General features: G+C 28.7%; 1 protein-coding gene and 1 pseudogene across 1 annotated transcript; both read left to right on the plus strand.

Annotated features, from left to right (window-relative positions):
• The first annotated feature begins 26 nt into the window (after window positions 1-26).
• Window positions 27-2,325, plus strand: LOC149054735 (uncharacterized; annotated as a pseudogene).
• Window positions 2,326-8,064: 5,739 nt separating this feature from the next.
• On the plus strand, window positions 8,065-12,925 carry LOC149054736 (spliceosome-associated protein CWC27 homolog). The gene is made up of 9 exons (XM_089229638.1): window positions 8,065-8,937; window positions 10,775-10,984; window positions 11,043-11,243; window positions 11,310-11,449; window positions 11,553-11,750; window positions 11,819-11,965; window positions 12,150-12,337; window positions 12,407-12,536; window positions 12,677-12,925. Exons 1-9 carry the CDS (start codon window positions 8,896-8,898, stop codon window positions 12,849-12,851), a joined length of 1,431 nt encoding a protein of 476 aa, XP_089085764.1. The 5' UTR covers window positions 8,065-8,895; the 3' UTR covers window positions 12,852-12,925.
• The last annotated feature ends 1,262 nt before the right edge of the window (window positions 12,926-14,187 follow it).

The following is a 14,187-nucleotide window of genomic DNA, read 5'->3' on the forward strand; positions in this document are numbered from 1 at the left end:
ATAATATACATATATTTTTTTAGAAAATCAAAGAAAAACAGAAAGTATATGAAGAAAGTGGTGCCATAGTTCTATTTAAAGAAAACCCATTTGGTATAATTATAATTACACCAATCATGAAATCAGCTCACCAGTTAAATTTTGCAAAAGAAATTATATTTGTTGATAGCACCAGTGCATGTGATCCATTAATGATTAAATCATGCCATAACTTTTATAATGTGTCCAAGTGCAGCTGGGGCTATACCTTTGGCAATAATAGTTACCAAAGGTCAAACTTATGAATCTTATTGTCAAGGATTTTCATTATTAAAAGAAGCTCTTCCTGAAAGCTTTTGTGGACAGGGATTTCCTAATATTTTTATTACAGACCAAAGTTCAGCAGAAATTAATGCAATTAACTATATTTGGCCGAATAGTTGTACATTACTTTGTGTATTTCATGTTCTTCAGGCTGTTTGGCGTTGGTTATGAGATTTGAAACATAATATACCATTGGAAAAACGTAAAATACTTATGAAAGAGTTTCGAACTATCTTGTACTCTGAATCAATTGTTGATGCAGAACATGCATATTTAAAGTCAATTAGAGAAAATCTTGACTATCCAAATTGGATAAACTATGTACAAAATTATTGGAGTTATAGACAAAAATGGTGTTTATGTTTTAGAGCAGTGGTTCTCAACCTTTTTTGGTTCACGGCACACTATTATACATCACAAGTTTTCACGGCACACACGCACACGCACTTGACATCCACAACAACATCGGAAAGTTAGGCTTTTCGACACTAACAAACATAAAAAACAAAAAAACGGGAGAGGCTTCTTTCCGTTGATCAGAGAATGCGTGTCTGCTTGTCTTCAACTCGACCACGTATTGAACTTTTGTGTACGAAACGACAAGCTCAAGTTTCTCACTAATAATTAAAAATCTATTAACTTTATGATATAATATTCCGTTGTTTACTTTAAATAATTTAGTTCTTAAAATATTATTTTGTTGCTGTATTAAAAAAAAAAATGTCATATTTAATAACATTTCTCATGGCACACCTAGACAATCTCGCGGCACAGTAATGTGCCGCGGCACACCGGTTGAGAACCACTGTTTTAGATATCATACATCAAGAGGTCATGTTACAAATAATTATTGTGAGGTTGCTGTAAGACTGTTTAAAGATCATGTTTTATGCAGGGTAAAGGTTTATAATGTTTTAGCTCTAATTGATTTAACATGTACTGCCTTAGAAAGCTATTATAAACATAGATTAAGAGAATTTTCAGATAATAGAAATGCATCGTCCAGATTATTTCTACAAAAAATGATTAAAAAAACTACTTATTTAAAAAAAGAAATGATTATTCAAGAAAGTGAAGATGAGTTTTTAGTACCGAGTGAAGAAGAAAGTGGTTTAATGTATTATGTGGACAAGTAATGGACTTTGTTCTTGTTCAGCTGCGCTTACTGGAAAATTTTGTAAACATCAATGTGCTGTTTATAAATATTTTGGTGTTAAGTCTGAATATTGTCCGGTTATAACTCCCACAGATCGTTTCATTATAGCTAAAATTGACTATGGAGATAAAGTTGTAGATGAATCCTTTTATGAACCTTTCATAAAAGAAAATAACGGCCCAATTAATAATATTGAAATTAAAACTATTGAAAATAATGTGATATGTAATCAAAACGGTGATACTGAAGAAAATAAACCTAGCACATCTAGAATTGAAAATAATGATAATGAAGATAAAAGAATGATGTTTAAAAATATATTAAAGATTATGAATAATTGTCATCAAAATTTTGGTTCATCTTCAAGTGGTATTCTCAAATTAGAAGAACGTCTTAAAAAATTAAAACTGAAGGACAATGGGAAACTTTTTTGCAGTGTGTAGATTGGAATGAGATTGAGCACATGTACAGGGTTAAAAATAAATGAAAAAATAAGAAACGAGTCATGTGTATTATACTACACAGTGTATACCTCTTGGGTGACTTGGAAATTACACATTACAGAAATATAGTTTATAGGAAGTTATAAGAAAGTTATTACAATCATTAAAAACAGAATTTTAGGAACAAAAAATGTATTATTTATAGCCAATAGCCATAAGGCATTTTCTTTAACAATAACATATTATTATAAATTTTTATAATTTATAATAAAAATTAAAAATTAAACTTTTAGTGTGTATGTATATAAATTATACAAAACTAAGTTTAAGGCATTTAAATATCATATATAGGTGTTCAAACTCCAAAGTAACTTAATCTCAATTTCAATGATGAATGTGTACAGCCAATAAAATATTAATCATTGCCTGTGTTAATTCTTGCAATATTAATAAATGAGAATGCAAGAAAAATAGACAATTTATTTTTTAATTTTAATAAATACCATATGAGTGTTACTGTTAGGTAGCAGGAAGCTACTCTCCGTAAGACTTCAAGTCATGTATATATATAATATATATATAACATTTATTTGGAAAATATACAATCTGTAAGGTTAGTTTACAATAGGCATATATACGGTGTTTATGTGTTTTTACGTGAGTTTACTTGAGTTTAAGGAACTACCCAACAGAAGTACTTATGGTGTTAGGCCGTTAGGGTCATGTATATTTATTTTTGTTTTGTTCACGCTCATATGGTTATTGTAACCGTTACAGATTGAATATATACTAATAAATGTTAAAAAAAAATAATAATAATAATAATATTAAATATTATGATATTACACTCATCAAGTGACCACGAGGAAGACCGCACTAGCGCTGGTAAAGATTGACCTAAAAGGAACTGATCAAGCAATAGTAATTGAGAATGCCGCTGACAGAGATCATTGGAGAGTATTAGTAGAAGCTGCATACTTCATAGTTTAATATACTATAAACTCATTGGCATATAAAGATAAATTAATAATTATACTGATTCGGGTATGATAGCTTTGATTTAAATGAGATACATACAACTGCATGCGTTTTATGTATTACCATTCTGGCACAAATAACAAACCCTTCATTTCAGTCATACATTAAATTTCAGGTATCTATATGGATGGATTCTAAGTCACTCTCAAGTGTAATACATTGCTTTATTTTAGTAACTATTGTATAGGTACTAATTTTGTTAAAGAATTCAGTTTTAAAAAAAGATCCATATAACGATATAACCACCATAATTAATTTCCAAGAACACATAAGATACAACGCTGGGCGCCCAAAATTGACACTTATAACGATGCCAATACACTACAGGTACAAAAAGGTACAACTGATTGCGTTTATTGATATCTTGTAAAACATGTTACTTGACCTTAAGACATATCATTATTATATTATGTTAAGACACATTATGATGTAGGCGAATAATTCAACGCTCTAAAAAATTATTTACAGTATAATATACCTATATGAGCAGTTCAGCAGTTGTCATAAGAATGCACTTTTATTGTATTATAAATTATAAAATTATTGAGGTGTATAAAATACTGCTTCATTCGACAATTCAAAAAATCTAAATAGCGACTTACCTTGATCAATTGGAAAAATGATAAGTCAACGGTTGTTATATAAGTTGCTTTATTTTAGTAAGTGCCCTAGAAATGTTGTAATGCAACAAAACATACAGGATTCTTATCATTTTGTGCACATGTAGGTAATGATTTGCATATATGAAGAAATTACTGAACAGCGTTTTAAATGTTGTAACTGTTCTGGTTTTCGCAGTAGGCACTATAAATTTTCACGGAATTGCGGAAAAAAAATCCCCAGTAGTACCGTACTATTAGGTATGTTATAAATTATATAATATAAGTAAAATTAATATTGTATATTATTTTAAAAGTTGTCATTTTATAAAAAATTGGTAATATAAATAAATATTGTATATTAGGTACCTATACCATATAATATGATCGCTATAACATCAATTTATTGCAATCGAAAAAAGTTCATTATCTCTAATTGTGTACCTACCATAGGCGCACATAGGGGAGTGCTTGGGGGCGCTTAGCACTCCCAGGTTTAAAATTAGCACCGCATAAACTATTTAAAATATTTATTACATAGTCATATCTTTTGAAATATTATTATATAAATCTGTTTATGTATATCAGGATATTTTGAAAATATCAACGGTTAGTTTATCAGCAGAAATGATGGTTTTAATGAATAGTCTACCAGCCAGCTTTATATATGAAGGCATGAAAAATCAATGTTATAAAAGTTCGTTTCCAAATGTCTGTAAGCTATTGGGAATAACAATTCCAATTTCTTCGTCAACGTGTGAACGCTCCTTCTCAGCTATGCGTAGATTGAAAAACTGGTTACGCACCAATATGGGCCAAGAAAGATAGAAAGATTTACCAAGCTATCTACGCTTAGCATTGAGAGTGATCTTACCAATAAAATAGAGGGGGAAATTATATTGCAAACATTTGCAATATCAAACAGAAAATTAAATCTTGTCTAACATTAATAATTAATGATTACATGCAGTGGCGGACTGGACGACCGGGATACCGGGAAATTTCCCGGTGGGCCGCTGCTGGTATAAAATATATATTTATTAATATTATAATGGTGAAATAATAAATTAAAATATTATCTAATGAGTAATAAGTATGTAATATAAAATATTATTAAACATAAAAACCTAGCTTTCTGATTAGGTATTTTAAAATGCGGGACTGGCTTGTGTTCGGCCAGACCAGGCTTACAGTAGGTTACAATAATATAGTAGGTCACTGTAATGAATGGTATTAAATTTGAATTCAATGATATGATATTATTGTGTACGAAAAACGAGATTTTGAGACGGTATGTCTATAAAATTACTATAGGTAGGCAATAGGCATATTTTATAATATTATTGTGATTAAAGTAATTAATTTTAGTATTAGGCATTAGTATCTTCTACAGTAGGTTAAATTCATTTTTCCCCAAAAAAATACATTTGAAAATGTCATTGTGTGTATAAAATACAATAATATGTCAATATATTCTTAAAAGTTTCTTATATCCACGAATAATATTTATTTTTAAATTACAACAAAATAACCAAAATCGATATTATTGGATTTAATATGTAATTTCGTCCAAATTTTTGTTTAATAATAATAAATTTATTTATTGCTAGTAGTTGATAAATGTGAATAAAGTGTATGGCTAACATATGAATTTGCTAGCTTTGCTCTATACACTGAGGTAATATCGTAGAGCAAGAATACTAATCTAGATGTAATTAAAAATTTTTATTTTATTTATAATAAAGAAATATAAATTCACAATTTGAATTTAAAATGTCTATAAGAAATAACTGTGTTTATATATTTTTTAGATTTGTTGGCCATAATAAGAACAATTTATGAGAATCTGTATTTTTAATTTTTAATCCTTAGTTATAAAAACTGAACATTTCATAATTTTTTAATTACAATGATTGATAATTTTCAAGATTTTGATACATTTTGTCAAAGTTCAAACTTTAAATGATTATAAAAAAATGTATGCCTATGCATTTTTAATATTTTTCAACCGCTATAGTAACAATATATGAGGAGCCTTCATTACCTTTTCACGCACTTTGGGACAACAAATACAATTTTATTGATATATTTATCGAAAAAAAATTAAAATACATGCAATTTTAAATTGCCGTAAACAGTTCAAAACAAGTCAAAATATTTTGAAAATGTTTTGATGTATAAAAAATTCTAATATAAACACTCAGTCAAAATTGCATCTATCTATGGTCTTTTGTTTTAGAGTTACATCAAAAAATAAAAATAATTTTTCTTTTGTTTTTCACGGCACTTTTGAAAACTACTGGGAAAACTACCAACTAGATTCACTACTTTCCTATCAGAAAAGATAATGTTGAAAAAAATCTAAGCATTTTTACTGTCCTAAAAGGTGATGATAGATACAAAAAAAAAATTAAAAACACACACATCATTGTAAAAACAATACGAGTATATTCATCGCTCCGCTCAGAATCTAAAATAGTTATTATAGGCATTGTATAGACCGTTATAGCATCCACATGACGTATAAAAAATATATTATATATTTAAAAGGCCGTTAGTATATTGAGGGCCTCTACAATTATGATTTTCCCGGGCTGTGTTTTTCTCCCAGTCCGCCACTGATTACATGTTATTATAACTTGTAATATAATTACAAAATATTTATTTTTATTTTTAATAAAATTTATAATTATTGCAATGCAATTATTATAGTATTAGGGTGGTGTAGTGGGGGGCTTCGCTCCCCACGGGTCTGTGTACTATAAATTATTTCAGCTCCCCCTAAATTCACACCCTATGCGCGCCTATGGTACCTACCTGAATACCTATAAAGTACGAGTACCTACATTGGAAAAACACTCTTTACGACGATTATAGGATGCGTGTTGTCCACTATCTAATCTTAAACCGGAACTGAAACAAATAACAACTAATTGGTCAGTTGGAAATTGGAATTACATCTTGATCGCGATTTCGAGTATACTGTTCAAAACGCCGAAAGTTTATCCATCATGGCATACATTTTATATGCGTATAATATAATACATTTATATATTTAGTAATATTTAATTTATTATAAAATAACAATTTTTAACATAATATACAATATTTATTTTATTTTTCATATAATAAAATTTATAAAATAATTTAATACTACCGGTATAATGCAACTGGGGATTTTTTTTTCCTAGTGCGCGGATTTTTTTTCCGGGGATTTTTTTGCGGGGATTTTTTTTCCAACTACCATTTTCACGATGTCTAAGTACGGTACATCCGATGCCGTGTACAAAGTTTCATATTTTTTGGTGAAGTATTACGAGTTTGAGAGCAGTTCAGCGGAAATTACTGAACTGTGTTGTAACTGGATGAGTTTTCGCGGTAGGCACTGTACATTTTTACGATGTCTAAGTACGGTACATTCGATGCCGTGTACAAAGTTTCATATTTTTTGGTGAAGTATTACGAGTTTGGGAACAGTTCAGCAGAAATTACTGGTTTGGGATATTTCTGCGACAGGTAACCCTGATGTGAAATTCGACGGGACAATCTGGAATTTGGCGGGGAGATGTATAGATGTATTACGTTGGCAGTTGTGGAATTTCATGCTATTCGAACTTTGTTTATATAAATATACTTTAAGTAGTTACTACTACTATTTAGTCGCAATCGCAAACAAAACTGTTATTTTGTATAAAATTTATACTATATTTATACTATAAATCAAGCAAATAAAAAACAGTGCCGAACTAAAAAAAAGTTGTCAAAATTAGTTAAATCATGATTAAAAAGGTAATAAGTAGCTAGTACCTAAATGTAAAAAGTGTATAAATTAATTAGTTCATAAATAAATATATTGGTTGTTTTATATAGCTTGATAATTATAATAAAATAATAAAATCTATATAACTTACATTATAATTTATAATATATTATTACTGTTATACTTGTACAGCTTGAAAGCAGACTTCAATAAAATCTTAAATGTTTGGAAAATAATATAAAATTTTAAAATTAAATTAGTAAAAAGAATAATTCTTTTGTAATCATTATTTATGACACAAAACTGAAAATAGAAAATTTAAAATTCAGCAGGCAACCGGCAGCGATACGGTAGTTAACTTTTATCTCACATGGAGCGCTTACTGTAATTTCCAGCACCACAATGAACTCAATTTGGTTCTCACCTTATCATATGCCGATGGGCAACCTGTATATCTTAAATCGTGGCATACGCATTTCTTTCGTGTACCGTGAAATTTTGAAGGTGGTGGGGATGATGTTGGACACAATTCGGTATACGCATAACCGTATGTATAACGCATAACCGCATAACAATATGTTGTAGTAAAGCCATAGCCCGTAAGCCGTTTAGTCAAAAACGTAAACAAACAACAAACCGTTTATCTCAAAAAAAAAATCGTTCATAACAACACTTCTAAACCACCAGGTAATCATTTACAACTTCAACACTAAACCACCAGAGATCGACCACCAAGCAGGTGGGGATTGCAGAGTGTCGCTTCTATATTGTTCTGTGGCATAACTAATCTATTAACTACATCGTCTACAATTCTACATCCATACTTAATGCATACTGCATACTGCATAGTATATGATCTAAGGTCGGGTCTCTATACACAGCGTTTATTTTTTATTTTCCTATATCCATTAATTCCATTATCCATAGACATAATATGAAACAAAATATTAACAAACATATAAATTAATTAATTTTTATATAATCTGTGCCTTATCTTGAAGTGAGATAAAATATAAAATATTAAATTCACTCCTTGTGTAATCTATACAAAATAATATTCACTCAGCCAAAGGATTGATGTTATTAAATAAAATAAATGTAATGATATCCACAGTGACACAGTGTTGTTTAAGAAATAACAATAAGATTGAAATTTTTAAGGAAACCTTTAAAATTACCTTAATGTAAATAATTCTCTTCCTAATTCCAAGTTGGCAAGTTCTATCCATACGGATCTATAATAGTATTACTATAGTATTATTTTTCATAGTTCATTTTATATAATAATAATAGATATTGGAATAAAATAATTCATATTCTTCTGATGCTTTTTGTTTATTGTTTAACATAAACTTAATTTTTATTAATTTATTATTTAATTGCCTATAGTTGTGTTATTATCAAAAAACATAGACCTGAGATTTTGGTTGATAAAATTTTCAATTAAGTTTGATATGCAAATAATATATGATTTATTAATTTTAATTGAAATGGTTCATTAAATTATATTTATTTTATTTTACTTGTTTATTAATATTACAATCTATACATCTTGCTTAATGGTTAATATCTCAATAATCCTTTGAAGTTTATAAAATGAGTAATATTTATATTCAAGAACCACCTACTTCTGGAAAAGTAAGTGTTGTGTTTTTTTTATGATTTTTTAATTTCTAAATATTATACTATTGTCTAAGGTGTAGATTAATTGCATCTTATTTTAAAGTTATTAAATATTTTGTATTGCTCCTATAAGTCTAATGTCCGGGTAAATTTCTTAAATTTGTTTTCTTATAATATCTCCAAGTGTCTAACTCTTTTAAACTGATTAAAACTAAATTATAAATAATAGCTGAATGTCCCGGCATTGTCCGTGTTCAGTTTTTTTTTTTTTTGTGGCAAAACCTATATAGTTAATACATTAAATGTTGGTTTGAGCCTTGAGTTTATCTCAGTTTTAGTATTTATCAGTAAAGTTCTCAAACAAATCAGTGTTAGTATACTAGTACCTTCTTCTTTCTTCTTTGGAGTTTGTCGGCCATTAAGACCATCTCGTCACACATCCAATTCTCCAGCCTTCTCTATCCAGAGCTCGTGCTTTCCAATCTGGTCCTCCATTCAGTGCTAACACGTCTTTTTTTATCGTGTCTTCCCACCTTAATCAACGTCTCCCTAGTGGTCTTTTACCAACTGGGTTCGTCCATAGTCATCCTTATTATATTATTCTGACCTCGTCTAGCGTGACCGGCCCACTGAAGTCTTCGGTTTCTGATTGTATTTACTATGTTTTCTTTTTTAAATAGGCTTTCCAATTCATTATTTTTTCTTATTATCCACTCACCCGTTTCTCTGTCTTTCGTTGGTCCTAGAATTTTCCTTACAAAAACCATAAGTTTTCTTTCCTCATTCTTTCTTAATGTCCAGGTCTCCGCTCCATAAGTGACAACTGGGCATATTAAGGAGGCTGTATATATCTGTTTCTTAATTTCTAACAACAAGGATCGTGATCCTAATATTTTTGAGGGTCCATAAAAGCACTTATTTCCTGATACAATTCTTGCCCCAACTTCTTTGTCAGTTTCATTTTTTTCTGTTACTACTGAACCTAGGTACTTGATTTGTTTGGCTCTACTGAACTCATACCTACCAACTTTCGTGTGCGGGAATATGGCACTGCTATCTCTTTTTCCCATGACCATGTATTCAGTTTTTATACTAGTACCTACTACCTAGTTTTGTAAAAATAATTTGTCATATATGTGCAACCACAAGTCGCAGATCGAAGTTTTGGTACTCGGTTTATTTTTTAATGTGGTTTAAACTACTTACTCTCTAACTTTTCTGATAACTCAAAAAAAAAATCTAAAGATTCTGTCAAATTCATTTGAGTTGTTTTTGAGTAGGTATATAAGCTACACGCATGCATTTGGTTTTAAGATGTAGTTCTTTATTTGAAACCACTACCACTATAATTTGATGCATGGTTGTATCTGATCTAGGTACTCGAGTGTCCTATGTGAACCATTTATAAACTAAAAAAGTTTCAATTCCACTGTGAATCTTAAAATCCCTGTTTGGACTACCTCTTTAAAATGGGAGTATTGGAATTTATTATTGAACATATAAATTATTAGATAGACCACTATTCCAAATTCCAAATTCATATGTTTTGTTGTTTTTGAGATGTAGTAATGAATGAGTGAGTGGTATTTGGCTTATGATAGATTATAGCATAATTGCATTATGAAATATATAACATAATAATAGATACAATAATGTTTGAAATAATTAAACATAACCAGATTTTAAGAACATATTATATTTGTATTGTTTTATGAATGTTAAATAGAGTCTAAGTATTTTATTTACATAAATAAAGTATAAATTATAAGTATTAAAATATACAAAATACATATTATTAATATAAATATAAAATTTTAGTAATTCTATATTTCTAACTAAATATTTCTTAAAGGTCGTACTCAAAACTTCATTTGGTGATATTGAAATTGAATTATGGTCAAGAGAAGCTCCAAAAGCTTGTAAAAATTTTGTTCAGCTGTGTACTGATGGATATTATGATGGAGTCTTGTTTCATCGTATTGTCAAAGGTTTCATAGCTCAGGGTGGTGATCCAACTGGAACTGGAGCAGGTGGTGAATCAATTTATGGTCATCCATTTAAAGTAATAATTTTATTTAATGAATATTCTTTATCCAATAAAAATTAAGAAAATTTTTTAGGATGAAATACATTCACGTCTTCGGTTTAATCGACGTGGCTTGGTGGCTATGGCAAATGCTGGAAAAGATGATAATGGATCTCAATTTTTTTTCACATTAGGATCTACTCCAGAACTTCAATCTAAACATACAATATTTGGAAAAGTTGCTGGTGATACTATCTTTAATTTAACCAAATTAAATGAAACTCTTGTAGATACGGTATTAAAAAAGTATTTATTACATTGTTGTAAAATATTATATATGTCTTATTAATTTTATTTATAGGAAGATAAACCAGTTTATGATCAAAAAATACTAAAAACTATAGTATTAAATAATCCTTTCCCTGATATTGTACCTAGAGTTGAAAAAAAGAGTGAAAAAACTGAAAAACTTTCAAAAAAAAAAGAAGCCGTTGGTGTCAAGTAAGTTAATATGGTCTTTGAAAAATCTTCTAGATATTATATCATAATATTATATGGCATATATATATTTATTTCCTAGTTAAATTTACATATATATTTTTAGAAATTTTAAACTTTTATCATTTGGTGAAGAAGCTGAAGTGGACGAAGAAGAACTTATTGATGTTGTTAAAGAATTTAGTGGTAGACCAAAATCAACTCATGATGTTCTTAAAGATCCTCAGTTAAGTTCAGAACCTGCAGTTATAGATAATGAACTTACTGATGATATAACTATACCTTCTAGTGATCAGACATCAAAGTAAAAATATTTTATTTTTATTTTTACATCTATTCGTTTATACGTTAAACATACTTTTTTTTATTTAGAATAAGTATAGATGATGTTCGGTCAAAATTGTCATCTAATAGTAAAAATAAAAAAAGTGCAATTAAACCAATTGAAAAACCAAATGAAGAAGATTCTGACGATTATGAACTTGGCAAAGATCTAAAAGATGAAAAAAAAAAAAAAGCGTAATTATAAATTTAGTTTTCTACGCAGTGATAGCATTGATATAAATTGATCTTATTCTAAAATCATACAAACTGTTTTATCTATAAAGTGTATTTAAAAGTATATCATTATGACTAATGATGTTTAATATGAAAATACTAAATATTGTAATATGTATTTAAAATTTGCTTATTTTATTACTAGGGAGGAAATCCGAAAAGAAATAAATCAAATAAAATCACAGCTTTCAAAAAAAAAAAAAGATAAAAAAAAAGACCTAGATATAGAAGATACACCAAGCATACCACTTTTGCCTATTGATCCACTTAAACAACAATATTTAGAAAATATAAAAATGTATTCTTCCAAAAAAAGTGAAATTCCCTTAAAAGGTATTATTTATTGCCTAAAACTTTCATATATATTGTTAAAAATTCCTTATTTAATGATAATTGATTTAGGTTCAAATAGAGAAGAATTTGCTCTTAGTCTTTTAGAGCAGTTTAAAAATAAACTTCATAATGCAGTACGATCAAGTCAAGAAAAACCTGAAAAATCATCTGAAACACTTGAAGAAGATGATGATGATTGGTATATTTTCAAATTGAATAAATATTAAATAATAAAAAATTATTTATTCCTATTTTTTTTTCCAATTTAACTATTAGCTTGCTTGTATATTGTATAATGTGATTAATTTGATAATTCATACTTTATTATTTATAACACAGGAAAAGTCATCCCCTTCAATTTCAGAAGGAAGATGTTGTACTAGCAAAAGATGCAAATAAAAAAGATGATGATTGGTTTGAAATATATGATCCTAGAAGTGCTATCAACAAAAGGAAGCGTGAATCGAATAAATTCAATTCAAAAGCTGACAAAGATAAAAAAACAAAAGTTTAAAACATAAAAATATAAAATGTTATTCATTGTCTTTTATTATTCTAAAGATTAAAAAAATTGACTACCTATTGAAAGTTGAAATATCATTATATAAAGTTAAAATAAACTATGCCAGAGGGCAGAGGTATTCAAACTGTTTCATCTCATGGCTCCTTTGTGTGATCACAATATTAATTGCTCCTAAATTATTATGAAAAAGTTTAAACAATACAGATACAGTATTTAGTTCTAGAAATAAAAATTGAAATTGTAGCATGATGATTATCATTTCCATAATGATTATAAATAATATTTAAATTAATTTTACAAGACCTACTATTAATGTTGGTTTCCGGTGCTTTAACATGACTATCTTCGCCAACTCTCGAGGCCTCTGAGAGCCACGATACACAGTTTGAATATCTTTAATTTATACATTACGATTTAAAATATCAATGGATCATTTTTATGAGGTTTACTAGACTATTGAGTACTTAACTCATCAAAAGTAAATGTTTCAAAAAAAAAAAAAATTATCAGGTAGCTAAACTAAAAAATTGTTCCTTATGATAATGTTATTATTTTGGGTGCTCGTATAATAATAGTTTAAGACCTAACCTATGTAATACCCGCATTCCGCTTGTGTTGTCTCCGTCTTACAAGTGCATAACATGACAAATTTACGCTCAGCAGAACGCGTGTGGATCTGTTAGTTTAAAATTCAGAGTGAATTGACCTCTAATTAAATTTCGAGTAGTGGGACACAAAAGTCCGAATAATAAGTTTTTTGAAACTTTTCAACGGTGTAGTTCTAAATGCCATTAATTCAACATTATCCTTGTAATGCGGCGTTTTTTAATTTTAATTTTCTGGAATTTATAACGTCAATAACACTGAAATGAATTACCCAGGTCCTCTATCCGAAATCTTAATTCCAAAATTAAATCCCTCAATATGTTTTTCAGTTTCCCTAAAAATTAAAAACTAAACCGATGGAGTTGTTTGCCGGATTTGCCCACATCCACATTGATGTAAATCGTATATGGCAGCGCTATCTAACTAGGAAACTAAGCAGCTGTGATGGCCATATTCCACGTACATGATAGATAATATTATAGACTGTATAGAGTAATCAAATATATTAAAATATGTGTAGTGTTAAACTGTGCATTTATATTGTAAATAAAAAGTAATAAAATAAGTGTAACACGCCTGTACATATAATATATTTTTTGTTTATTGACATTTTTTTTTTTTTGGTTGATCGCGACAACCTAGAAAAATTCGGAGGTCGATCAAAGTTGGCCAGCACTGGTATAGACCATGGCTTATATTTATCTTATACTATAGAGTTCAA

This window comes from Diuraphis noxia, unplaced genomic scaffold (genome assembly GCF_037042655.1).
Source record: "Diuraphis noxia isolate RWA-SAM2 unplaced genomic scaffold, SU_Dnox_SAM2 contig0005, whole genome shotgun sequence".
Lineage (NCBI taxonomy): Eukaryota > Metazoa > Arthropoda > Insecta > Hemiptera > Aphididae > Diuraphis > Diuraphis noxia.

Excerpts from the sequence above, each read along its gene's own strand:
- LOC149054736 (XM_089229638.1), top strand. The coding sequence starts at position 8,896 with ATGAGTAATATTTATATTCAAGAACCACCTACTTCTGGAAAA. Across the intron at positions 11,450-11,552 it reads AAAGAAGCCGTTGGTGTCAA|AAATTTTAAACTTTTATCAT; the intron begins GTAAGTTAATAT and ends ATATATTTTTAG. Across the intron at positions 12,338-12,406 it reads AAGTGAAATTCCCTTAAAAG|GTTCAAATAGAGAAGAATTT; the intron begins GTATTATTTATT and ends TAATTGATTTAG.